This window comes from Vanessa tameamea, chromosome 17 (genome assembly GCF_037043105.1).
Source record: "Vanessa tameamea isolate UH-Manoa-2023 chromosome 17, ilVanTame1 primary haplotype, whole genome shotgun sequence".
Taxonomy (NCBI): Eukaryota; Metazoa; Arthropoda; class Insecta; order Lepidoptera; family Nymphalidae; genus Vanessa; species Vanessa tameamea.
In genome coordinates, this window is record NC_087325.1 from 6,782,281 (window position 1) to 6,809,723 (window position 27,443).

A 27,443-nucleotide genomic window follows, 5' to 3' on the forward strand; every position below is an offset into this window, starting at 1 on the left:
ATCAACGTCAATAATGCCTTTGACGTATTCCATATCCACATTGCTAATATATTGTATAAATAGGCACCCACGAACACAAATCCCTCTGCTTCGTGTTCCCACAAAATCCACCACGATGTGTAAAGTTAACTGCGGAGCATGTAAACTTGCACGTTTCATAAATGCGATTGTATTTTCTGTACCAATTTTATATTAATTATTTTCAAATAACTAACATACCCCATACTCGTAACTAAGGAATAGAAATTAATCTTACTATTTAATATTTTTATTTTTGGCTCGGTATTCATGGAAGTTCATCTTCTATTTTCAAATTCACAAAATACATTATTAATTTTAACCCTTTGACAGCCAACGTCGATTACAAGCGTAAAAAATTGTCCAAACTGCCAACGATACCTTTAGGCTATTATATATTGTGAGTAAATTGTCATATTAAAAACAAATTAATCAAATATAAATGATTTACCTATTTAACTTATTTATTTTCATCTTATTTGTGTTTGTGGGTTTTTCATTCGACTAATTCGAAGTCGTTTTTTTTTAGAAATAGACTATATTTTTATGATGTATATATGTGAATTTTATTGAAATTGACATTATTTAGTCAGATACTTAATATATTAAAGACAATGTTAGAAACGTGAAAATAGGTTTTTCGAGTTGTGATATCGCGGTCGCGCCTTTGTTAGGTATACAATACAGCCTTTGGAAAGAAATGTCACTAAATGTAAAAATATAAGCAAAGGACTTCCTTGGGGTTAAATCTTATGTAATGCCGCGCTATATTCTAAGCCGAGCCCAGTAGAACTGAACCCAGCCGAGCCAAGCCAAGCCAAGCCAAAGCTATGCCAGGACAGTTAACGCCGGAACTGTCCGCTAAGCCCGTCTGTGATTATTACTGACGTCACATCCGATTATCCAGTTAGAGGAATTGAATACCCAAACAATTATTTTCTGGACGTCATTCGCTAGTTTATGCAAGAGAGATTGTTGCCGATGGCAACCGAAGAAACAAAAAAACAAAAGGGGGATGTCGCGATAGCAACGGGTTGAGAAAAATATGATAAGAGTTGTAAAAATATAAAAGATAAATAATTAAAAAAAATCGTTTCACTTACTTCATACGAAATTTCATTAAAATTTACTTCAGAGTTTCGTATTTTAAAAGCATTAGTACAGGTACTTGTAGAAATGAAACAAAAGATATCCAATCGAAACAATGTATTATACATTTTTCAAAATCCATAAAATTTTAAATAATTACAATAATCATTAATCCTATTTAGTTTATGATTACAAAAATAAATGTCCTTATGACAGCTAGATTTTTTTTATCTATAGCTAAATCTACATATAAGGATTTTTTATATTTAATATAAAATTCAAATGAATTAATCCTATAATAATATTTACAATAAACCATTCGCATCTTTATTATGGGAAGACTTATATTAATTGACTTCATATTATGAGGGATTAGCCAAGTTATTAAATATTATTATTTAAGATACGTCATGTATGGAAGATAGCTACCATCAGCTGACAATTCAAAATTAAAGTAATCAATATAGATACGATTTATAATGCTGATAAATAAATTTTAAGTAATTTATATTGTTATTAAAAATAATTTAATAAAAAAATATTCATGACAATTGAAAAACACAAGCAATAGTTATTATAATCTGTGGTAATTTGAATGAATGAACTTTAGTTATCAGTAAGTACCTATTGAATGATTCCTACGGTTAGTCAATCTAATTTTGAAATAAAAAATATATAAGTATCTTAAATAATTTTAAAATCATGTCGCTTTTGAGCTCTAAGACGACCAAATTTATAATAATATTTAGTACAACAATTTATTAATTACTTTGCGACCTTAATGATAGCTTTGTCACACAATACACTAACAATAATATATATTTAAACAAATAATTATTGTAAATAATTTCTTCATTCTCACCGAACGAACTAAACTATAAAAAACATTGACTATCGGACAATTCCATTAAATATTCGGCTACTTTCCAAAATGTCAAGCGTTACATAAACGGTAATAATTTTTCTAAGAAAAAATTATCACTAAATATTTGTAACTATGAATTTAATACATGCAGTTGTCAATTTAAGTAAATATATTATATAAATTCAAGTAAAACATAGGATTCTGGTAACGATATTTTGGTATTCCTGAAACCCTGTTGCTAACCCATATATGCCCGACTTTTGGCACTATCTTTTATCAATTTAACATTATATAGAACATAAACTAAAACTGTAATAGTACTTAGCATTTTTCAGTTCTGGAGCAGTTTTTTTTCAGTGGGACGAAACCGACTTCACGGGCAGATAAGGGTTAATGTTTGTTTTGCTTGCTTCAATAAATCTATTTTATGTTCAAATTTCATATGTAAATGTTATATACAAGATGTTTTGAGAAATAAAGTTTTTTTTTTTTTGTAAAAAAATATGTTTTATAATATTTGCGGCATTATTATAAAATATCGGTTACCCTTGGCAAGCGCTGTAATTAAAATAATGGCAAACATTTATCAACAGCATTCATTAAAACTAAATGAGATAATTCCTATTTGATTCTAAGCTGAATGCAATATTCGATAACATTAGGTAAAGAAATATCTGAACCTTTAAACCCAGCTGTGAGACAATGGATATATTCATATAGTATTAAAACAAAGACCTTACTTAAAAATACTATCTAAAATACAGGTTCTACTAAGGCGATAAATAATTTTTGACACTTGAAAAGTTATTACGTCAATTATGTTTGCGCGCCATCTCGTGACGGATAGCGGTACTATAATCTTTATAAAATATATTGTTTTGTATTCTTAAATTTCTTTTAAATAGAGCAGATAATTGTCTTAATCATCATTAACTTTTGTAAGTAGAAATATCTTTATGAACAAAAGACAATGTATAGCCATATTATATTCTCACAATATAATCACAAACCATTAATTATTTAAAATGTTGGTAACAACCAGATCATTCGATGTCATTGTATAAGGCACTTATACGTTCGTATCTACATATTGTTATGGAGATTACTGTCGGTTACTTCCGACATCATCCATTTGACTCAAGCGAGGCCTCGTTTCGCAACACATGGTGTTTAGAAAGTGGAGTCCCATCCTGATAGGTCATCAGGTGGGGGCTCATCTGCGTCAGGTGGGTACTGGTCGAAGTTATGGGTGTCGATGGCTGATTTGACGACGGGTGTGATGGGAGGATCCAGTGTACGCTGTGCTAAGCCTTCCCAATTGAAGCCATCGAACCATCTGCAATGTAAAACTTTAGTTTAGCAAAAAGTAAATGTTGCCAGTGATCTTATTTATGATTATTTTTTGCTTCCACGAAAAGTATAAATTGTCAAAATTATATTATTAAGCATTTCGAAAATCGAAATATTAATGACTTAAAATAAACTATGTATTTATATTTATTTATTAGGTTTACTAGCGATTTTTACATTTGTCATTCTTACATAAATATTCAATTAGGTACATGTATACCTCCATAGATTATATAAAATTATTTAAAAGCAAACACTACATGCTAATTAAACTATTAATTACAATTGCTTGCTACAACAACAAAAGTGAAAAAAAAATAATAAAACGTTTGTACACATATTTTTATATATATGTGTATACGTAATTTAAATTTGAAAAGATTTTTTTGTAAATAATTTTATGCAAAATAAATGTGAATAATTATATGAATAAACAACACACTCACTTATGTTTCTGTATCTCGGTGATCCCACCTCGCTGGTAGCCCAACCGCTCCGCAGGGTTGTCGCGGCACAGTTTCTTAATAAGATTGGCCGCGTTACGCGTGATGCAGCGCGGGAACTCCACCGCGTCTATGCCCTTCAGGATCTTGTTGTACGTCTTCATAGGATCGGCTCCCGTAAACGGCGGGGAACCGGTCAGTAGCTCGAACATTAGTACACCTTGAATTTGGTAAGGATCATTTTAGGGTTGTCACATAGTAGTAGTCACTTTTAAAAACGCATTAAATGTAACCGGGACATTATTTTGTTCTTCGGCTGTAGTTTATCTCGCTTTTAGGATAATATTCTTGATATAATTAAACCATATATATTAATATAGATTATATTTTAATTAGGTTTTCTTATCCCAAAATATGCGTGATTTAATATTGTTTTAAATCTTTTCACTGTCCTTTTCCGCCTCCAAGGTTGAGTTACTTACAAAACTTGAATATAAATTATTTAAATTAAATAAGAGGAGTTGGAAAATAAAACAGTTCATACCTAAAGACCAATAGTCAGCGCTGATGTCGTGTCCCCTGTTCATGATAACCTCTGGCGCGACGTACTCCGGCGTCCCGCAGAAAGTCCAAGTCTTTCGGCTCGCTTGTAATTTCTTCGAAAAACCAAAGTCCACTAGCTTCACGTAGCCTTTCGAGTCAAGCAGTAAGTTCTCAGGTTTGAGATCCCTAGAAAATATTATAGGCGATTTTGTAATATGCAATTAAAAACATAACTATATGTATACAGTTCTTGATAATTCAATAAACTCAAATAAAAGTATTTATATATTAAGTATAAATTTATGTCTTCTTAATTAAAAAAAAATATACTAAAAACTAATTTAAGCCTAACTAATTTTACGTTTTCAGAAATGATGCAATTTATTTAATAGAATTCGTTACTAAATTCAAAATGGCGGATAACGCGGCGCCGAACTTTAGTTGCCATTACATAATTTTACATTTAAATCACCAGTGATCGCAAAGCGTTTATTTGTCTAACACAGCGTTTTTACTAGATACTCACAAAGGTCATGACTACTATATTAGTGTGCGTGTACTTAGTGGCCAACTGTTGTCCACTGTTTTTGAATTTGTGATCAAAAATACCTACTAATTAGAACTACTTTGACATAGATTATTAAAGCGAAACGTAAATAATCAAAGCAAATGAACTATGATGAGATAAAATAAATAAAATTTAATTAAGTATAAATGTATCTTAGAGATTCATATTTGGGTTAGGTCCATTCTTTGCACGATATTAACTCAAAATAGCAGGTCTTTGCATATGTTTTTTAAGTAGATCCTATTAAGACCTTGTTGTTCTAACAATAGCGTCTTAATAGGAAATTTGCTTGCTTCTCTTTTGTTATTTAAATAGTAACTAAACTTTATTACGTATCAATATCAATTTTTACTGTTTGATCAGGTTTTATTCAGTACCGCATGACGTGGACAATTTACGTTAATTTAACGAACAATATTTACATATCAAATATTGTTACAATTATCGTGACAGTTGTTAATACGCTGTTGTATGTAGAATATATTATCATTATTAAATTGTATTTGAAATAAGCACCAAGCACCGTTTGCTGAAATAAAGAAGATTTAACCCAATAGATAGAAGAATGGGAAATGTTCAGGCTGTTCCTTGTTTTTCCTTTTTCAGTTACGTTATATATGACAAATGAGCCGAGATGGCCCAGTGGTTAGAACGCGTGCATATTAACCGATGATTTCGGGTTCAAACCCAGGCAGGCACCACTGAATTTTCATGTGCTTTATTTGTGTTTATAATTCATCTCGTGCTCGGCGGTGAAGGAAAACATCGGGTGAAAACCTGCATGTGTATTTTAACGAAATTTGGCCACATGTATATTCAAACCCGCATTGGAGCAGCGTGGTGGAATATGCGCCAAAAACCTTCTCCTCAAAGGGAGACGAGGCCTTAGCCCAGCAGTGGGAAATTTACAGGCTGTTAATGTAATACATATATGAAAAAAAATTTGATAAAAATGAAACAATTGCTTGTGATTTTCTTTATTTGTTCGGTAGATAGAAATACACTTTTACAGTGATCCTGATTGTAAGCTAAGTGAGCCAGTGTAACTAAAGACACTACATATATATAACATCTCAGTATCATTCCGTGTTCTCAGTATGGTACACCGTTAATAACGCGGCTATAATTTCGTACAGACTGTATATAAAAAAAAAATACTTACCTATAAATTATGTTTCTAGAATGTAAATAGTGGAAGGCCTCGACGACGCATGCCGTGTAGAACCTCGTGGTGGAATCGTCGAATTGACCTGAAATTAACAAAACAGTAATATAAAGATATGTTCTTTAGTCATATAAATATCTAAGTAAAAACTCAAGTTCAAATTCGACTATTTAGATTTAGTTGTAAAAGCATTTATTCTGATAACGTGACTCATTCGTTCGTTTAACTTTTCCGTTCAAGATAATCATTTCACTCATCCCATTAATAGATCATGTTAGCCCATTCTATCCATAATACTTTATATTTTCTTTATATATCTCAAACTATAGGAAAGACTTATATCCCTCAAATGACATGGTCAAGGTTTGTACAAAATACAATGAATATTTTTCTTCGAAAGATACCTACTCTTAATATTATCTTCCAAATACTTAATAAGTTACTGTCTATAAATCTTAATGAGAAATGAATTGAGGTTCTATTAAAAAATAATTTCGTATTATTAATTTCGTGGCAAATTAAATGGCGTATATTTTAGTATTTTTTACCTTTGTGTTTTAATGAAACATAATCAAAGAGTCGTACCTCTATCCCTTAAAATAGTCCACAACTCTCCCCCCAGGCAAGTCTCCATCAGCATATACAAGTATTTACGATCTTTGAACGTTTTGTACAGCTTCACGATAAATTCGCAGTTCATTTCGGACATTATCTCCTTCTCTGACATGATGTGTTGTTGCTGTCTCGTTTCAACGATCTGGGCTTTCTTCATTTGCTTCAAGGCAAAGGATCGACTGGAATCGCCTTGTATTTGCACAAGTTCAACTCGACCAAATCCTCCAATACCCAACGTGGCGATGATGCGAAGATCGGACAACCTCAAGTTGGCGAACTCTTCGTTTAGTCTGAAATTTATAAGGAATAATCGAATCAATACAAAATATTTTTATTCAAATAGGATGAAATGATTAAATTAAATATATAGTCATCACAGGTTCGGTATCATGTAGAACCAGCGTTGAAGTCAGTGATTTCGGTTTTTATTAATTACATATTATATTCAAGTGAATTAACACAAACAATTAAACATTATCCATCCTGTACGAAAATCAACGATACGGACTTCACGATTATATATAGTCTTGTATTTCATAATTTGCTTTATTTATTTTTAAGGCTTTTTTTAACAAACGATTTATTAGTTCGTGGCAAATGTAAAAGTATCTGCAGGATTATATTACAGAAACGAATACCTTGCCCCTGGAATGACTTAGTACACGGACACTCGGTGTATAGAGTAGCGTGGTTATGTTTTTTAATGATATCTGTTTTTTTTTTAGTGTAGAGCTGTGATAGATCAGTAGTTATAATAAATCTTTACCGAAGATTGCGATTTCAAGCCCGGACGCACACATCTTAATTTTCAAATACCTAATTTTTACTAATTATATATAAACATGTTCTTGATTTAGGAATATATCATTAGAAAACCGATCTCGAATATAATTCGGCAAATCGGTTGCGAATCATCTTAAGAGGTAAACCGACCGTAAACCAACAGTGGAAATTTTAGTTTTGTATCTTGTTCCTACTAATAAACTAACATTAAATTTAAGAGCCGAGATGGCCCAGTGGTTAGAACGCGTGCATCTTAACCGATGATTTCGGGTTCAAACCCAGGCAGGCACCACTGAATTATGTGCTTAATTTGTGTTTATAATTCATCTCGTGCTCGGCGGTGAAGGAAAACATCGTGAGGAAACCTGCATGTGTCTAATTTCAACGAAATTCTGCCACATGTGTATTCCACCAACCCGCATTGGAGCAGCGTGGTGGAATATGCTCCATACCTTCTCCTCAACGGGAGAGGAGGCCTTAGCCCAGCAGTGGGAAATTTACAGGCTGATTATGTTATGTTATTTTATTAAATTTTTAGTATGATATAATTTCAAGTTATCGATTTAGTCAATTTTATCGAATCGACTTCACTCGCTAGCTATACTACCCGTGGCCGCTTTATCGTGTAAAGTATTGTGTTTTAGAGAGATGACAATAGGTGCGATAAAACCGCGGGACCGTAACTGTGGCTGATAATAAAAGAAAAAAACTTAGTTTCTATGCCAAAGAGGAAAGTTAATAACGCTTCAGATTCACTTCCACTGTTCAATACTAATTTCTTTAATTATTATTCATAGAAGAGATTGGAAGTAAAACTGTACCTTATATACGTAGTAACGATTGACGCGTGATATTATTATGAAGCACGTGGGTAGTAAATAAAATCATTGAGTCTAAATTGCATCCTGCATAATTCTGAGACATCTAAAAATGCTATCAAATTGAGGAGTTTTACAATTGGTCCGACTGGTATTCAAACCTAGAACCTTAGAATTGGTCGCCTTATAGCCTTATTTTTTTTTAAATAGAGTGTGATTATGTGTATAAAGACCGTTTAGTGTTATTTTACTATTTAATTAATCATTTATTATTATATACGAATTTCTGGTTGAGGTTATTTTGTTATTATAAAGTTCGAATGTATTATTTCGTATATAAATATTTATAAGATCTAGTTCTTGTAATCATTTAACCGTGTCAAAGTTTATCACGAAATTAAATATCCGAGAATGAAAATTAGTTCGTTGATGATAGGAATACAACCCAAATAGACATACATCATATTTTTCCTGGAACCAGCTCCATCATCATTAGAGGAAAATCTATGTACCACTTGTAACCCTTCAAACGATTTTTAGCAAGATGTGCGAGCGGCAAAAATGTAAAAACTTTTTGGAGTATCATTTTACAGATATCGTAATATGAGTAGTTTTTTTTTTTATTAATAATCACTACATTATAAAATAAATCTTCCCGCCGCTTCTGTACGCGATAACCTCAAAAACAGCCGAACGACATTTTATACATTTTACATTAATGGAGTTATGATGATGGTTTAGGTGTTCAATTCATTAAGATTTTGTGTAAATTAGCTGGAATATGATGATGATTGAAGTTTTCGGAAAAAAAATTATCCCTAGCAATAGAGAAATATATGATGATATAATCGTTTTATACATATCCTTATTCTACCCGAGCGAAGCCGGGACTCGTAGCTAGTGAATTATATAAAGATAATACAGTATGAATACAGCAATACCTTTAAAATAGACATTGTTAGTGTGCTTTGTATAAAACAAAATCACTTACCGTAAAACAATTCCGAGTTTGCATCAACAGAAATTAAACAAATTATATTAATATTATGGATCATACAAGACAAAGCGATACCAAAAATGGTATCGAAGTTTCAAAATAAAATACTAACACAATAGCATTGTAATCGCATTCCTTTCAAATCTATTGTTGTCCGTAACAAACGGTTTTAGATGTGGTGTTTTTGTGAACTTGACATAAGAAGCCTTTACAAGTAAAATATAACACGGAAGTTGAAAATTTACGACAATATTACGTCTATGAATTAAAAAAAAAAGAATACCATATGATTTATTTCAAAATTTTAAACGCTTCCGCGAATAATTGCTCATTGTGTCATCGAACAATTGGTATTTAAGATATTTGTGGTTGAATATTATGCTATTTCAAATACATGAATTGTATACAAATGAAAATTATACCAGAAGTTATAGTATAAGAGAACGAGACTATTCGTAAATATATTTACATTTTATTGTAGAAAATATAACCAAAGAGTTCCTTACCTCTGTCTATCATCACCCTCGTCCTTATATTTGGTTCGGATCTCGTCGAGAGAAGAAATCAGCTGATTGAAGGTCTCCCTGTCGATAACGAGACACGTGGTGCCTTCCGGCGAGTCACAGACAATGTTCGCCGTTCGAAGATCGTCTCTGAAAAATTTACAGGTTATTAAAAAAAAATGCGGTAAACCAAATATATTATGAATAAACTTTATCAATATGCAATTATTTTAAAAATTTTAGTATACAAACAATTGTATGATTGTAAAAATAATAACAATTGAGGGCCTGGTGATGATCGGATTTACCTGTTTTAGGCACCAGCCTCCGCAAATATATTATAGTCTATGGTTGATAAGGCTTATTTTTGTACTCTATGGAGATAAATAAATTCATTCGTACCTACATATTATAATTACGATTTAAGAAATTGTGTAAGTCCGAATGAATCATAAGCAGATTTGGTTGAAAGTCGGATCTCAGTATGCTTTATTAAAATAATTTGAGGCAATTATTAAATGTTTCAAGACCTATTAGAACTTCTTGATAATCAGCTCTTACGAAACAGCATACGGACTGCCGAGCATTGTAAAAATCACATTGTTTACATACTTCTGTTTTTTGTTTTATCTTAAATATCAAATCATTCGTAACCGTGCCAAAAATAGAAGTCATATTATGTGAAATGATGAACTTAGTTATAATTCCATTTGAATTTGTGAGCTTTATGATAACACTTTCTAATGTACTGAACATTTGCAGTTTCATAAATTTTAATGATCCAAAATAGCATAAACCTTATTTTGCTTTCTAAGTACATTCATATGAAGCTGATTAAATGTAAAAAGCATTTCGCAACAAAAGATGAGAGAAATCCAAGTGTATCTAACCGCAACCACAGCGGCTATGAATTTTAAATTATCTACGAAAGTAACACTTTCCTACTGTCTTCGCTTCTTAGATAATTTAACTTTATATGATTCTGTCTGATTCGCTCAAAGTAATTATTACAAAAATATAAGTTTATTAACACATTTGACACATTTGGCTTGAAGCAAAACTTATAAAAGGATATTTAAAAAAAAATCATAGCCTATATTGATATAACGTATAAAACATTTCATAGGTTCCAAATAGTGAGAGCCCTCAATGAAAACGGCTCGTATTTAGATGTAAATATGTTTTTAAACGCTTACCCTTGCAACGCCTTCTCGCCGAAGAAATCGCCTTTCGTGAGAGTTCTGATAAATTTCTCATCATTGCTGTTCGGTTGCTTTTGCGTTACTTTAACCTGAAATAAAAAAAAAATTGTTAAGCTATGACGTTTTATAAGACGTGATGAAATCAAAAATAATGTATAATATATTTATTTTATTTGTACTATTTTAATTGTAAGTTCATTGTAAATTGAAGATTTAATCAAATATTCCACTTAATGTTACGATAAGGACTTAGCATCTGTATTTTATCAATACCTAAATAATTTAAATTAGCAAATAAACAACTTTAGCTTAAAATAAAAACATAACTTATGTTATTTTCGTGATTTTAATGTCTTGATTATTTTAAATCGATTAATGATATTATCCGTGAAGTTCTAGAAAACCTAACAGATATTTTATATTTATTTAAAAAAAAAACTTGTTTGATCAAAATAGTGTAACCTTTATCTTTAGGCTAATCAGAAATCCATGAAGGTTTTACTATTTCAACAAAAAAAAAAGTAAAAACTAGTCAAATTGCAATTATCTGATATTATATCTAAAATAAGAATTCGGAAATTTCATGGTCGTAAGCACGCAACACGTCGGATATAATGAATCATGTTGGTACATACGAGTATGTCAGAATTTCTTCTCGGAAAAGTAGGTTTCCTCGCGATGTATTTCTTCTAGAGAACACGATATTAATTATAAGAGTAAATTTATTGTATCTTTCAGGTTTTTTTTAACGCTCGTATTATATATATTTTTTAATAATGCATTAAGTTGTATTATATATTAGTAATAAAACACACCTTTTAGTTTCAATCGACGATTATCCGGTGAAATTTTATTAATACTATGCGCATATTTTGTACATTATTGCAAATATAAGAAATATTTTTGTATAGTTTAGATATTGAATGATCCTATAGTGGATACGGCATATATTTCTTAATATTCATTTTAGGAAGGAAGAATGGACCACCTGGTCGTACGAGATTACTTTTGTTTCCGCGTGTAAGTACATATTACGACCGCTTTCAAACGTCAATAATTCGTATGTTATAGTACCCACAGGGGGTGGGTCTGTGTGAGTGACGGCTGAGCATTACAGGCATGAGGTATGTAGCAATTAGCTCCCATGGTTCAATAAACTTTAAGCAATGTTTAATGACACTAAATGAGGTTTATATAATTATGGAATTAGCAGTGTGCATGGCGAACTGGGAACTACATAGAATAATTTGTCCCAATCGGTGGCACGTTTGCCTATCAATTATATATTCATAAAAGAATATTGTAGTTAGAAGTATATGTCATTCCTTTTACTGGCAATATGTCACGAACCATGAGAACACAAAAAAAAAATTAACAAGTGTAATTCACACATAGTTAGTTTATTTATGTATTTACTTTCATGTACTTTAGTTTATTCATATATCTGTGTATATAATATAATGTTTGGCCATATATGTAAGTGCATTCACATATGCATTATATCTAGTGTTAGTCATAAATAACTAGTCCCTATTGATAATGGACAGCGTGGTTTAAATCGCTGAAGTGAACTTGCATCATCAAATAAGCACGATAAAAAGACTGTGACATTAAATTAATATATATTGTGAACAGTTCCTGTCTCATATACGAAAGGGTTCGTTAAGATAGTTAATTGTATCTCTACATCGAATCGTGTAATTAAGTGAGCACGAGTTTGTTCTATGTTACATGACAGTCCTTTGTTAGAAGATAAGTACTCAAAACAATGTGTATTAATATTCTTAATTATGTTAAACAAAACATATGTATATTAATAATTTATTACAAGGCCGATCAAGACAGCGAGGGTTAAAGCTTTCTAGTCGATATTAATATTTCTTAGATTTGAAGAATTCCCTTGAAGAATATTCTTTTGAAGATTAGTATCGATTATTAATTTTATGAATTGTCATTTCAAGTTGTTTTAAACATATTTCAAAAATGGTGAAGATTCTCAATCCGTCTGATTCCGTCCGATTATGATGATAATTTTTGCGCGGAGTTCTGTACAGTACCAATAGCTAAAGTAACTCTGTCTATCTGTCCATGTGTTGCTCTTTCACGGCCAAACCACTGAACCTTTTGGCTGCCATTTTTTTTGGCTAATATCCGTCTACCAAAATCTTAAATACAAGCAAAGCCACGGGCGACAACTAGTTCAGAGTCTAGACATAAAACGATAGTTTTTTTGAAATTATTATTCTTTTTATCAGGGTTTATAACAAAGCAACATTAGATAAATCTTTATTGAAATACGAATGATAAGTAAATATAACAACGGAAGTGGATGAGATAACGTCTAGAATTTACGGTTACCGCACCGGTTACTTATTGTTAAGTAACCGGTAACGGATTGGTTATTGTTAACCAATCACTAAAAAGTAAAATACAAAATAACAAAAAATGTTCAATAAACACTGAATAACGCTGGGACAAGTAATTTGCGGTCACTTTCGTTTTGATACATTTTGTATTAAAGCGAGTTATTTACGAAGACTCGAGGCAATTTTACGATTTTCGATTTCACTTTTTAATATGACTCATTTAATATGATACTTTATTAATAATTATTTGTTTTAATATTCGTGTTAATGCTTTATTGATTGCAAATTAAGTGTTTTTTTTTTATAGACTACAAATAGTATTGCTTTGACTTTTTTAAAATTGATAGGTTTTTTTTTCAAAAACAACTTTTATCTATTTGACTACGTACTATATAAACCTAAATATACACAAACTTATATGTAGATACCATTTGCAAGAAAAATCAATTTCAAGGCTTTATTTGATAAAAAAGTTTATAATTTATTTATGCGGCACGTGATGGCCGTAAATATCCACCAATCACCAAACAAATATTCAAGAACAACAATAATGTTCATAGTATGAATGGCTAAGCTCAGGCATGAGAGGATCATGATTCGTTTTCCTATATGGCGTCTGCCTTACTTTATAATTGATTGAACTTTTCTTTTGATATATATATTCTGATACTAAAGAAAACTAACGCATATTACTATTTAAGTAGTATTAGTAGAAAAAACAGTATTCGCATAGTCCACTAAAAATGTAACAGATTTGGCGTAAAATTTTTGGCGCCCCAGTATTTTGTCGAACTTTATCTATCATCAGCACGTTATGATACCGACAGAGGTTCAGTTATATAAGTAATAACAATAACTTAAAATTTCGATCACGGTAATTTAGGAATAATAAAAAAAAATGTCGCACCTATAATTTATTGCTAAATCACAAAAACTTAAATTTTATGGTCAAAGAACAATCAGCAAAAAAAAAAAAAAGATTTATCGATAAATATAAATCTACCATTAAGTAGAAAATAATTACATCCTGGTTAGCGTGTATTGTGACGTCTTATGATGAAACAGTTTGTCATTCGAATGTTTCTCAGTAGAGATAATCGCCATGATCATGTTTTAAGTCTTTTTTTTTATACACGTAATGATATGAACTATAAAGTATGAAAATGTATCTCAAATGTACGCTTTTATTGTTTCTTTGGTAGGTGTGGATCTTTAAACCTATTAAGGCACAACAATGTGTGCAAAACTTATGCATAAATTTGGTAATATATATTGTATAGTTTATGAATTAAATCAACGTATTTTCGTTTTTAATTATATCCTTTTGTTCTTACTTTAATACAAATATGGCGGATGAAAAAAGGTCGTATGTTCAATTTATAATATTGACGATTATCGACTTTATATCACGTTTAGCTTATTTTATACGCTTTATATATCGTTATTTTTTATTTGTAACTTATGACATTATTATTAGGCCTCTTCTGTGTGTGGTGTTATAGAAAACGAACAGGGATTAGTGCTTTTTCATTTGAAAATGTAGTCAATTTGGATTTAAAGTGTCTTCGTTTTAAGTTTTTGTATAAAATGTCATCAGTCGTTTAAAGATCATTAGATCTTTACTAGTTGAGAGATTAGAAATTGACGAGCTGGTCAATCATTTGATACACTCACTGGTTTAAAAACATGTAAAATAAAGTTTAAGCTATAACCTCATACGAAAAAAATTATTGTCATGAATTAAAAAAATAAAAGGAATGAATTTTAATTTCTTTTAGAAATGAGGTAATAACTCTAACAGACACATTCAAATTAAATATCGTATTACTTTGAAATAAAATTGACCCTGACATGCAAGTTTAACACAATTGTGGAAGGTTGTATGCAGATAACAATTTTCCACACGGATGTATGACGAACAAAAATTTGACCCCATAGCCTATGCGTCTAAGGATATTTGTTCACGTAGCTCAGCGAAGATTTAATAGATCTAATATAAACTGGATTACTAAATATCTCAAAATATTTATTCGCAAAATAAAAAATAGCTATATTAAAATATTAAATAAGTTTAAATACTTTTAATTATTGCCTTGAAAACATCAGTTAGAGAATTTGGCCTCCACCTGCGACGGTTTTTTAGTCGTTTTCACACGCTGTAATCATATTTATTATAAATATATACTCTTTATACATATAAAATGTTAATTGCCTTCCGTTTTTTAATTATTCTTTTACTTAAAGATGGCAATATAGCTGTTTTAAAGCATGTAGTATGCTTAACTGTGACGTCATGATAATAGTTTTTCTTATTCTATTTTATATGTTAAAGTATCAACGATGCTCAGGTTACTCTCTATTTAAAATGAGATTTTAACCCAACCCAACCAGATCTATATGGTTTTAATAACATTTTGATAGTAAAAATAAAGTATATCATAGCTTGAATTCAAACACCATCCTAACTAGGTGTCCGCGCGCAGTGCGCTGACCTTGTAGGAACATCAGCCATGCATTGTGGCCTCTAGACTCTAGTCTCGCTTGTTTAAGCTTATAGACGCCAACACACGAAATGTTCATGTTCATGATGACATACATGTGTACTGCACTTATGTAATTTTGATACGTATGGTTTAATACTTTAAGGAATTAGGTACCTACAATAACTTTTGTTATTTATTTACGTATATTAGTATTTACAATTATTTAAAAGCATGCGAGGATTGCTCCAAGCCTGTTATGTAAGAATACTGTAGTGTCTCTCTTCGGACTATAAAGTATTATACAAAAAAAATGCGTTGATGACTTGCTTCGCATAAACACAAAAAAAAAACTCTTTCGTTTTTATAATATAACCATCTCCACGACGATACACCCACGTCAAACATTACTATTCCGTCTTTGTGGGTTGTAGGTTGAAGCTTCATGCCTATAACCTTTCTCAACAAGTAGGCTATCCAACGAAAAAGGTTTTTTCGAAGCGGAAGTCTTCAGCTTTATATGGCGTCTTGGTTAACCGAGGAATATGAAAAACATAACTGTTTTATAAATGTACACATATATACATAGGGTATTGTTGTGTATATCATTTCGTACATAAAAGCCAAGGTTTCATTAAATAAATTCAGTAGGGTGCTGGTTAGAGCCATTAGCATCCTCAAATTCAAGCAGGTTAAACTTGCGCTCGGTTCAATCATTATTGTGTTATTTCTAACCGAATAACTCAACAATGTTAAGCGTTATAATAGCATCAAGAACCACGTAGTATAAGCCTCTTTTAATGACTAATATTTTTTTTAATAACTAACACAGAAAATAAGTCATAACAACTAACAAATTCAGTAATTGTTGCTCTTAATAAAAAATAAATTATAATATATATATCAACAAATTCGTTTCAGTGGTTTGGCCGTGAAAGCTTAACATAGACAGACAGACACTTTCGTATTTATAATAATAGTATAGATAGTGTGTATGCTGTAAACACAATTATCGTTTCATCTAACTGTTAGTTGATTCAGGAAACCGCATTTGTCTCGCACTAATAACAAAGTATAACCATTAAATTCACTTTTGTATTCATTCGACATAGAGTCAATCAACTGTTAATACCGTTATAATTTAAAATAACATTATATCCCTAAGCGTAGAATAAATTAGCAACATATATGATAAATACTATATGTACTGAAGCCGAGCTAACCGATGATTTCGCGTTTACACCCATTCAAGCACCACTGAATTTTCATGTGATTAATTTGTGTTTATAATTCATCTCGTGCTCAGCGGTGAAGGAAAACATCGTGAGGAAACCTGCATGTGTCTAATTTCAACGAAATTCTGCCACATTTGAATCCACCAACCCGCATTGGAGCAGCGTGGTGGAATATGCTCCTAACCTTCCCCTCAATGGGAGAGGAGGCCTTAAACCACCAGTTAATATGTACTCGATAATAGTAATATTTTTCGTAACAGAATACAAATTGGAAAACTTTGCAGTGAATGAAAAATAATGATGACAATGTAACTATGTTCAATAGTTACATTTATAAGTTCTCATTATTATAGAAAACAATTTACTTTTTCTAAGCTTATTCGATAATAAGTAAGAAAACTGATTTAGCAGCTATGCGTGACGCCAAGGGTACCTAATAGTGTGGTAGACAAATACATAAAAGAAAAATATTTTTAAATACATTAAACATTTCTTAAAGCTAATACGCGTAACGCAGAAATCCACGGCTCTTACGACATTTCGATTACATTCATTCGATGTGATAAAAAAAATAATGAAAGAAATACATAACAGATATTTATTATAGACATCAGATATTATTTGAAAAGGTGTTTTCGAAATTTCAAATTGTATTTTCGATGTTGCGAATGAGTGTGCACAGTATCGAGGTTCAAGTAAATGCCAAGGTGAACTTATTTACAATCACCGTTTCTACGCGGACAATATAATAACTTCAAAGCCAGTTACAAAAAATAAATTAAATAAATATCAAGTCTCATAATGTACTTTTAGAGACAATAAAATTATCACAGCGATATTTATTTGAGCCTATATTCACATCGTGTGAACGATAACGACAAGAGTTTCATGGTCTTAGCACGAATAACCTGATATATAATCATATATACAATATTATAACTCGGCTAAGAGCTTATAGCACACTGGTTAGAACATGTGGATCCTAAACGATGATAGCGGATTCAAAGCCTGGCAAATATTACAAGTTTTCATTTGTTTGAATTGTTTTTGTCATTGTACATATCGTATATTTATTGTTATGTTAATATATTTTGTTAATTGGAGTGCAATAAAGTATAAATAAATAAATTAGTATGAATGTATGAATCGTCACGCACTACCACATATGCGGAATTTTTATATTTCCATACGTACTACAGACCCATATTTAAGCGTTATGTTTGTGTGTGTGTGATAAGTTATACGAAGTGTGACCAATTGAATATTAACAAAACAGAGGCGTGCCTAAAGTCTGTCTTGAAAGTCGACATAAACGAAAGTAAAACTGTTAACGCTTCTAACAGAGCATCTTCACTTATCCGATGTAAATTCTACAAGCGCTACGTCATCAAAACATTATGGAAACGAAGACGGACAGAGAATGGTCAGGTGAAATCGATTTGCATATAAATAATGATATGCTTGTTGTTTTGCATTTACTAGTACAAGTATTATACATATATAAGATATAATTGTTATATTTATTTCTTTGCCCGTAGACTTTTGCCTTTTTGACATTATTATTTTATTACTTCATACTGGTTGTGTTAGCCAAAACAAATGTGGCCTATGTCCTTCCTCAGAGGTCAAGCTTCAACAAATTTGTTTCAAGGCTTTAGTCGTGAAAGAGCAACAGACAGACAGATAGACAGACATACTTATTTTCACATTTATATTATTAGTATTCATTAAGCTAATTACGTATTTAATGTCAGGATATTTATCATCGTCGTTCAATAGTCAGGATTGACTATCAACGTAGATACTATTGAGTACAGAAGGCTGAAACTTAGAATAATAGTTTTATTTTATAAGCTTATCTGACAATAAAGTAATTTTGGTAATTCATACTTTAATGGGGAAAATGAGAATCGTTGGTATGAATTTTACAAGTACGAAGTCAGAACGGGCAGGCATGCAACTAATATTTATTATTCATATTTTTTTATATATATATCGCAATAGTATTTATTATTATATTATTAACTTAAGCATTTATTTGTTTGCGTCGTTATAATTTTAAACTTAAAAATTGATTTAAAAACCTGGCTACAAAAATACTTGCTCGAATGTTCGACACATTTCAAACCTTGAAAGTTAAATCGTATCAATTACGTATTCAACTACTCTGATTCCATAGTAAGCAGATCATGTTTTAAATATTTTTACCAAGTAGTTTTCAAGCACATAAATTCAAACTTGTGATATAAACAAAGAGCTTCAAACACATTTATTTATTTTATTACGCAAGATAAAAAGCCTTTGAGGAAATATTTTTGCCTCGTATATTCATTTACTTTTGTTTTTTGACTGGTATTGACTGGTACAGAATACTTTGTCTTTTAGTGTTAAATAAATAAATATATAAAACCTTATTGTTAACGAATCATCTTTAATGATTTATGGTAAAATTTTTCGTTCACCTTATATAGCTGTCACATGTTTCCTACTGTTACAAGATGGTGTTATGACAAACACGAAGAAGCGAACTTTTCCAGGCAACTTTGAAGTAGAAGATATTTAAGTCAAAGGCCAACACTAGTCTATTGCCGTACCCGCCTTACCAATTAAAAAATACCGATTTACTTTACAACGCTCCCAGTTCAAGCTTGGGATAATTCAAAAGAATGGCAACCCTATGATTACAATTAAGAAGTTACTGGATATTATTAGAAGAGATATTTTACAAACCCGTTTTATTCCGTTCCACGAAACATTTTAGTACGAAGTCGATGACACGTTAAATGTCACACTGACATGAATATCATAGGGTTGCTATATAACATTAAATTTAAATATTTTTTTTACTGGATAAAGTAGCTTTCTAATGGTGAAGGAATTATTAAAATGGGTTCAGTAGGTTCAGAGTTTATCATATACAAACTTACCTCTTTATATATTAATATAGAATGATAGATATATACTCGTCCGGATGCTTAATAGACTAAGACATCGTTTGACAGATTAACATGAAAGTTATGTATAAGTATAAGTTAATGTATTTTTTCAACAAACCACGTTGTAATGAAAACCATTTCAAGGGATTGCGTGACAGTTCGTACATATACACAATTAGGAAAGTCAAAACTCTTTATGGCAAACCTTCACGTATAACGTTTCTTAAAACTCTTGTGCAGGATATTTAAATGTCGAGTTTTTTGTTTTTTTTTTTCAATTAAGTCTATAATTTGTTCTAAGATGTTGTCTCTTGTGCCCTGTTAAGTGTAATAACAGGCATCAGTGGATTCAGTCTACAAACTGAAACACAACAATGCTGTCTGAGGTGTATTGTAACTGATGACTAGTATTCAGAATTACCAGCAAAACTTAACGCATCGTGAGAAAATAGAACAGTCTGTAATATTAGTGTTAAGATTAATGGAGTAATATGATCTCATTTACCTGTCCCTTTGATATAATGAAGAATGTATCTCCCCTGGCGCCTTGTCTAATAATGTAGTCGCCGTTCTGGTAGTGAGTCTCCTCCAGTACATCGGAGATCTTGATCAGCGTGTCTTCTGATAGGTTCTTGAATATCGGTACACTGTTAAAACAAAGAATAAGATTAATTAACTTTCTATAATGTCGATTGTTTTAACCGTTGACAAAATTTAAATTAAATAATTATTTCAAATATTTATTATTTACTGTCTTTTATACACATATTATTATATTATGTACATAACTTTCACAAGTAAAGTATGTGGACCGATTTTCAGTTCGATTACTTGGAATAAAATATAATTTGATATAAATTATATTTTAATTACAAAAACTCCATCTAGCCTGCATCCGCCTTAAATCTGAATCAATTATAACGCAGTGACCAAATAAGTTTATAAGCCGTGAGATTGTATTCATATGATAAAGTTTTGGTTGTATGGTTAAGGTTGGAATATATGAAATTGGAAAGTTCTCCTGCCTGAGAGATAACCAGTTTTACTTCCGACTAAAATCTAAATGTAGGAAAGTGTATTAACTGCAAATAGTAACTGTCGCTAATATCAAGTAAATTGTCGATTTAACAAAACAATTAGTATATAATATCTTCATTTTTGACAGTAAAGCGAAGAAATCTTGTACGTGAGTGTTTGTAAAATTAAATTCGGAATTATTTATTATTTTTTTCCTATATTTGTATGTTTCATAATCAAATAGTTTAAATTATATACTATTATTAGCTCTGTCAAATCTGTCTCTGCTCTGTCCACTTATCGAAGATTAAAAGTACAATTAACGTTAACAAAAAATTCTTTATCTTAAACAACTGATATTTAAAATGGAATATTAATAAAAGCAAAGTTTTGTCCTTCGATCGGAATTGATTTATAACCTTTATATACTATGTAGCATGAAAATTGAAAGGATTTTATTATGATGTTAATTAAGCTTTATAAAGACAATTTAATTACTTGTTTTACTTAAACTTTGTTTCGAACTAGTTTATACTTTGGTTTAGTTTTTATTATCTATAATAAAAAAGGAAATAGCTCTGTTTGTTTGTTTGTTAAAATATCTTCTTAATCTAATCCTATACTCATATGTTATAGTAAAATATATCTGGAGAACAAATGGTGAGATCGACAAAAAATTTAATTTCGTATTATTATTTATTATGTCTATAATTTTTAACTTATACGAGTATAATACCTTTTTATATATAAGATGGAACTTAACCGCATCGACTACATATAAAACTATCAATTTCTTTCACGTGATATGCACGTTGGACTTTTTAAACGAATTATAAAAATATTAATAAATATTTAAATAATAGCATGTCTATATGTCAGTGTTTTAATTAACATTTTGCAATAATAATAATAATAATAGCAATAAATTTACAATAAGCATTTTAATATTTATAAGAATAATAAACTATCTGCATATTTATGTAGTTTATTATTTTAATTCAGACAATAATGATTTATGCGAGATTGTGCGCCTTTAAAATTTAACAGATAATAAATATTCTATTATCTGTTATTTTTTATAGATTCTATATTTCTACATAGAGCATTCATATCTGAAAATAAAAGTTTGTTTTAAGTATGACGCATTTATCGATGAGTATCGAATGAACCTTTGACAAATGAGATCAATTGGATTTAGGGGTAGGTTATATTTATAAAATAGTCATGAACATAACAATATTATAAGACTCTTAAAACTTTTATTCTAATTAAGGTTTGGCCTATGATGTTATATGTTCACAAAACGCGACTAGAGTATTTAGTTATTTATACTATGTCAAAATCTCTGTCAAAATTTTTTTTTGGTATTATAGATTAAGATGGTAGATCAATTATTTGGTTTCAACACATACAAAGTATTATACATACTTGAATACATTTTCTGCGTATAACAAATTTACCAGTGTAGGTAGGTATGTGTAACATTGATAAAAATATAAATACATATAATATGCTTCTACAAGCTTCGAAGAAGTTGCGTTCATATTCATGTAGTTGCATTATTCATAAAATTCGCTCAAGGGGTAATTCATAATTGTTAAAATAGGGTCAGTAGAAACACTTAACATTACATTGTAATTAGTCTTTAATTCACTCAAGCGTGCTATTACCATTCATAATTACTTGTTTTGCTCGTATTCAAAACTAGTTTATTAATAAACAATTTAAAAAGTCCAAACTGTTATTTATAACTGAGAATGATGAACATTAAAATGTATGTACTCATTACCTTATTTCATCGATTTTAATTTTTGTCGGTTAATAAACCACTACGAACTAGTTTGTCTTCAAACAATTGCTATTGCACTCATTTCTAAGGTAAGGTCAGCAGATGACACAAATTAAATATATTTTACGAGAAATACAATTGTAAACATACGAAAAAATAATTGTATAGTAAATAAAGCCAACATTAAGTACTAAACTACATTAATTATTCATACGGATATTGAAACCGGCTGTGAACAGATTCTGCCAACGAATGATGTGACAACGGTGACCACGATTTATGATGACTCGACCAAAAAATTTAAAAACGAAATGAACGACCTTTTTATAATATATGTAGGTAGACGAGCAAATCGGCCACCTAATGGTAAGAGGTCACCACCGCCTATAGACAACGGTAAGAAATATTAACCTTACACCCCTAACGCGCTACCAAGGGAACTAAGATGTTATGTCCTCTGTGCCTGTAGTTACCTTTATCAATAGATGTAATATATGTTAACACTAACTTGCACGTGTTTGCATGCGTTTAAATACCAATTTATAATATCAATCACTAATTAATACACAATGTGCAAACGTTATTAACATGACATAACATAAAATGTCAATCCAATTAAATATCATTCATAACATTGGGACAGTCCCAGAAATACCGGAAACGTGGTCTTGCTAATTGTGAATGCTTTATTTTCACGGTCAACGTGTTTCGACCGAAAGTGTGCGGACACTGAATCGAAAGTGTGACTGTGCAATAATAATATTAAATATTTTAAAGTAATACCGGGCTAGCTAGATAGGTTCTATTATGTATTCAACATATCTTTGTTTCAGGTTATAGATTGTTAGACATTGACGTTTATTTAATGTTTGTAAACTTTGTATTCATTGAAAACTACTTTTTTTTTTTAATATGTTTTATCATGGTTAATCTAAAAAGGCTAACAGCTCATACTAAATTTGGATCAAAAATAATAGTCTATATAAAAAAATTATAAAAAATAATTTAATTATTCAACGCTTTCATGAAGATATTTGCATAAGTCAACAATTATATGCGTTTAAATGTGCAGGTAAAACTGAATGTGACTTCTCATGTAAAGAACCGGTCAGTACTTAGCAGGCAACTTTTTTGAACACATTTCAATAATATATTATCTCTTTAATAACCGTAATTATAAGCAAATAATTTGCATAAACAAAAAACGCGTGTTGTTTTAATGCCTATTCTCATATTTTACAAGATAATAAATGTTATGTTTAATATGCTTTGTCTATTGGTTGGTTGAAATATATTAATTTAGTCAATGGCTATCAGTACTGACGTTTAAACAGAAGCACTGACCGAAAGAAATATCGAACGAAACCTGTCTTAAGGATAACAAGCGCGCGGGTTCAAGCAGTACTCTGTCGATCTTCAAAAATAATTTTTACGAGAGCTTTCTGGGGCGCCTCACCGATGAGCCAAGACTTATTATGACTTAGACTATGACCGTATCGGCGAAGCGACCCGCAACGCGCCCGGGTTTTATAAACCCCCTGGAGCTTGGGTTAAGGAGGGCCTGACCAAAAAGGCAAGAGTGTAGAAAACATAATTTACTATGTAAATTATTTCATAATATACATGATATGGTATTTATTCAAAAACAAGAAGGCCTACACACGCCCGAGTTACAAACTTCCAATAAAAATTTAATATTAAATTAAATATTCCAATAAAAAAATCGATTATTAAATATTGTTACACATTTCAAAAAGTAGGAAGTTATCAATTCCGACTAGTGTTTTTTAATATAAATTTCTCGATATATTCGCAGATCGTTTATTTGATTGTAATATTTTAAACGACGCTTTTAAATTAATAATCAATAAAATATAATTCCTTTTAAAATAAGAAAAAATACGTGTAAATAAATATATTTAAAAAATATATACATATTAATTCGAAACTTTAACAAACATGTTATATAAAACGTTAAACTCGGAAATGACCTTACGTTAATATTAATGTTTTTATTGTAATCCACTATCTCTTACGTTATAATAACGCAATAATAATCAAGGTTGCATAATGACGAAGGCAAAATTATTTACATAATATATAGCAAATAATTTAATATGGCTCTCATAGACACATACGTGTCGTTTGTTAATTAGTTCCTCTTTTGATATTTATACTAAGCTAACTGTATGTGCATATAAATGTTTGAATTATTTGTGACTAGCAGTAACCCACGATATTAGCCGCCTTCAATTGTATTAAAACATAATGTACTAAAAAAATACAAAACAAATCTATATCGTAGGAATTTCGAAAAATCCTAAAAATTATTATCAGTGATACCTGTATATGATTAATGAGAGCGGTAAAGATTTACCGTCAACTTTGAAGTTATTATATCTTATATATTAATAGCGTAAGCCGATTTTGGTGGTGGTGAGACGATAGCTGCACATAAAAAAACTGTTTATGGTCTCATTTTGAGCTCCAGCCGTATATGTGCAGAAAATTAAAGAGGATTCTTAATTGCAATTTATTAAATTGTTACAATTCATCAAATAATTAATTTTAGACAGCGGAAAAAAGTTACTAGCCGGTTAAAGAGCACTACGGTTGTATAAGAAAAAAAAATGAAAAACGTAAACAAAATTCAAGTACATAGTTTTCGTCAAACTCCAATTCTCACGAATCTGATGTATACTACTTGAAATTAAAAAATTCATTAAAGTAAAGTTTCATCATTTTGACGCCAAATTTAGATGAGTGACTTGCAGTTTACAATGAAATGAAATTAAAACCTGTCATTTCGAAATTCCTAAAATATCTTATGAACAAACGTTAAATTTTGCGGGCGGCCCACGGCTTCATAGATGTTATTTAATGACTAAATTATACCTCGGAATACTCCCTTATATACCTAATTCTTATTTACAATTGTCATTTTTCTCCTTTACAAATTTCTCCGACAAAAAGACAAATGGACAAAAAAAGTTTGTTTTAGTTTTAATAAATTGCAAATTAACCTTAAAAGGGTTTTTTTTAATCGCAAACAGACAATTTAATTTATTCATATAGATAATTATTATTCTATAGTTAAATAAATTGTGTACGATTTTTAAAAGCAATAATATTGCAAAAACGTGTCGATGTCGGTGCGAATAAAGAGCAAGTATTGCAAGAAGTAATTCTTAGGTAATTGAATACGTCTGCTGCAACAGAAGTTGCCAAAAATCTTTAATGTACTTACTATATCGTTGTAAATTCTTTTTTTTCCTTATACGTAAAATTGCTTCATATAAAGCTAATAGTATTGATATATCGATTTTAAAAATAGAACTATACGAAACGTATGAAATTACCGGTATTCTGAATTTGAATGTTTTTTTTTTTAAATAATGATCGTCAAAACATTTGTTATTCAATATTCCGAACCGACGAAATAAGAGGTTGTGAGTTCGAATTCGTGACAATTGTTCTGATGTGTAACACAGTTCGGTAGGCTTGTTATTAAGTCAGTTAACGGCCCACATCGCTTTAACCGTTTTAACTATGACCATTTTACATTGATTACTGAACACAAAATCGATTTGTCCTTATTAAGTCGAAGGCGAGAGAAAAGGACGGTCCGAACTATCTTCTAGGGTGAAATAAAAAACATTCTGGATGGGTTTTGATTAAGACTTGAATAGGGACTGCGTACGCTATTCAAAATTTAAATATTATATACGTATAGGCACAACACTTATCAGCAAACAGGGTTGCACGCACACATACATCGTTCATAAGATGACACATATTTAAATTTCGAAAATCAAACTTCTTAATGAGGAGCAAGGGGAAGATCCACGGAAAGATATTTATTAAGCTATCTTTAATAACACAGGTAACATTCATTGATTTAGAAAATTGGGCATAGTACCATTGGGATAAATGGTAACTTTAGTTCAATTTATAAAAATAATAATCATCTTGATTATTCAATTTACATTAGAAGTATGAATAATAAAAAAATGTATTTGTGTAAACACGAAGAATATTAATTAAAAAAAAATCGGACTGCTTTAGTGGGCTGGGAAATAATCGCTTTGTTCGTTGTTACCTACACGATCATAAATTATAATGTTCGTTTATATTCTTCCAATGCTCATCATATAAAATAATATATTATTTATTTACAAATTTATCCGTGTGTACATTCCCGTGAATATTACATAATAGAAGCAGTTGACATGTTTAATTAGTTTTCCTTCAATTTAATTAATTAGTTAAATTAAACAACGACCTACGTTGTAACTCTCGAAACAATAAGTACGTTTAATTATTTATCAATTATTGTTATTATCATGTACGCGACATGTTAAGACAAAAGCAAACGTTTCTATAGAAATAAGATAAGTCTCGTTCAAATTATAACAATTTTGTAACGTATATGAAAGACCTTTGTTTGGTTGTTAAGAAAGAAAGAATCCGTTTTATTGCGCAATAAATAAAATAAAAATGACCATTTAAATTACACGTATAATGTTATAGTATACGGTTTGCGTTGTTTATGCATTCTTATCAGTAAATTAGTGTCAAATATGAACTCATCTCTTAATTTAAAAATATCAATATGGAGTCTCCGTTTTGTTTTCTGAACAAGGAGTACAAAAAAAAACAAA

At 30.4% G+C, this 27,443-nt stretch overlaps 1 protein-coding gene across 5 annotated transcripts in view; it reads right to left on the reverse strand.

Annotated features, from left to right (window-relative positions):
- Positions 1-1,209: 1,209 nt before the first annotated feature.
- LOC113400360 (cGMP-dependent protein kinase, isozyme 2 forms cD4/T1/T3A/T3B) overlaps positions 1,210-27,443 on the reverse strand; it is a 147,863-nt gene continuing 121,629 nt past the window's right edge. For all 5 annotated transcript variants that reach the window (XM_026639910.2, XM_026639912.2, XM_026639913.2 and 2 more), the window contains 8 exons: positions 20,482-20,623; positions 10,954-11,048; positions 9,761-9,907; positions 6,627-6,946; positions 6,039-6,126; positions 4,310-4,494; positions 3,769-3,985; positions 1,210-3,308 (listed from right to left, as the gene is read on the reverse strand). In XM_026639910.2, the coding sequence (XP_026495695.1) occupies positions 3,143-3,308; positions 3,769-3,985; positions 4,310-4,494; positions 6,039-6,126; positions 6,627-6,946; positions 9,761-9,907; positions 10,954-11,048; positions 20,482-20,623 (1,360 nt within the window). In that variant the 3' untranslated portion in view covers positions 1,210-3,142. The remainder of the gene's footprint in view (positions 3,309-3,768; positions 3,986-4,309; positions 4,495-6,038; positions 6,127-6,626; positions 6,947-9,760; positions 9,908-10,953; positions 11,049-20,481; positions 20,624-27,443) is intronic.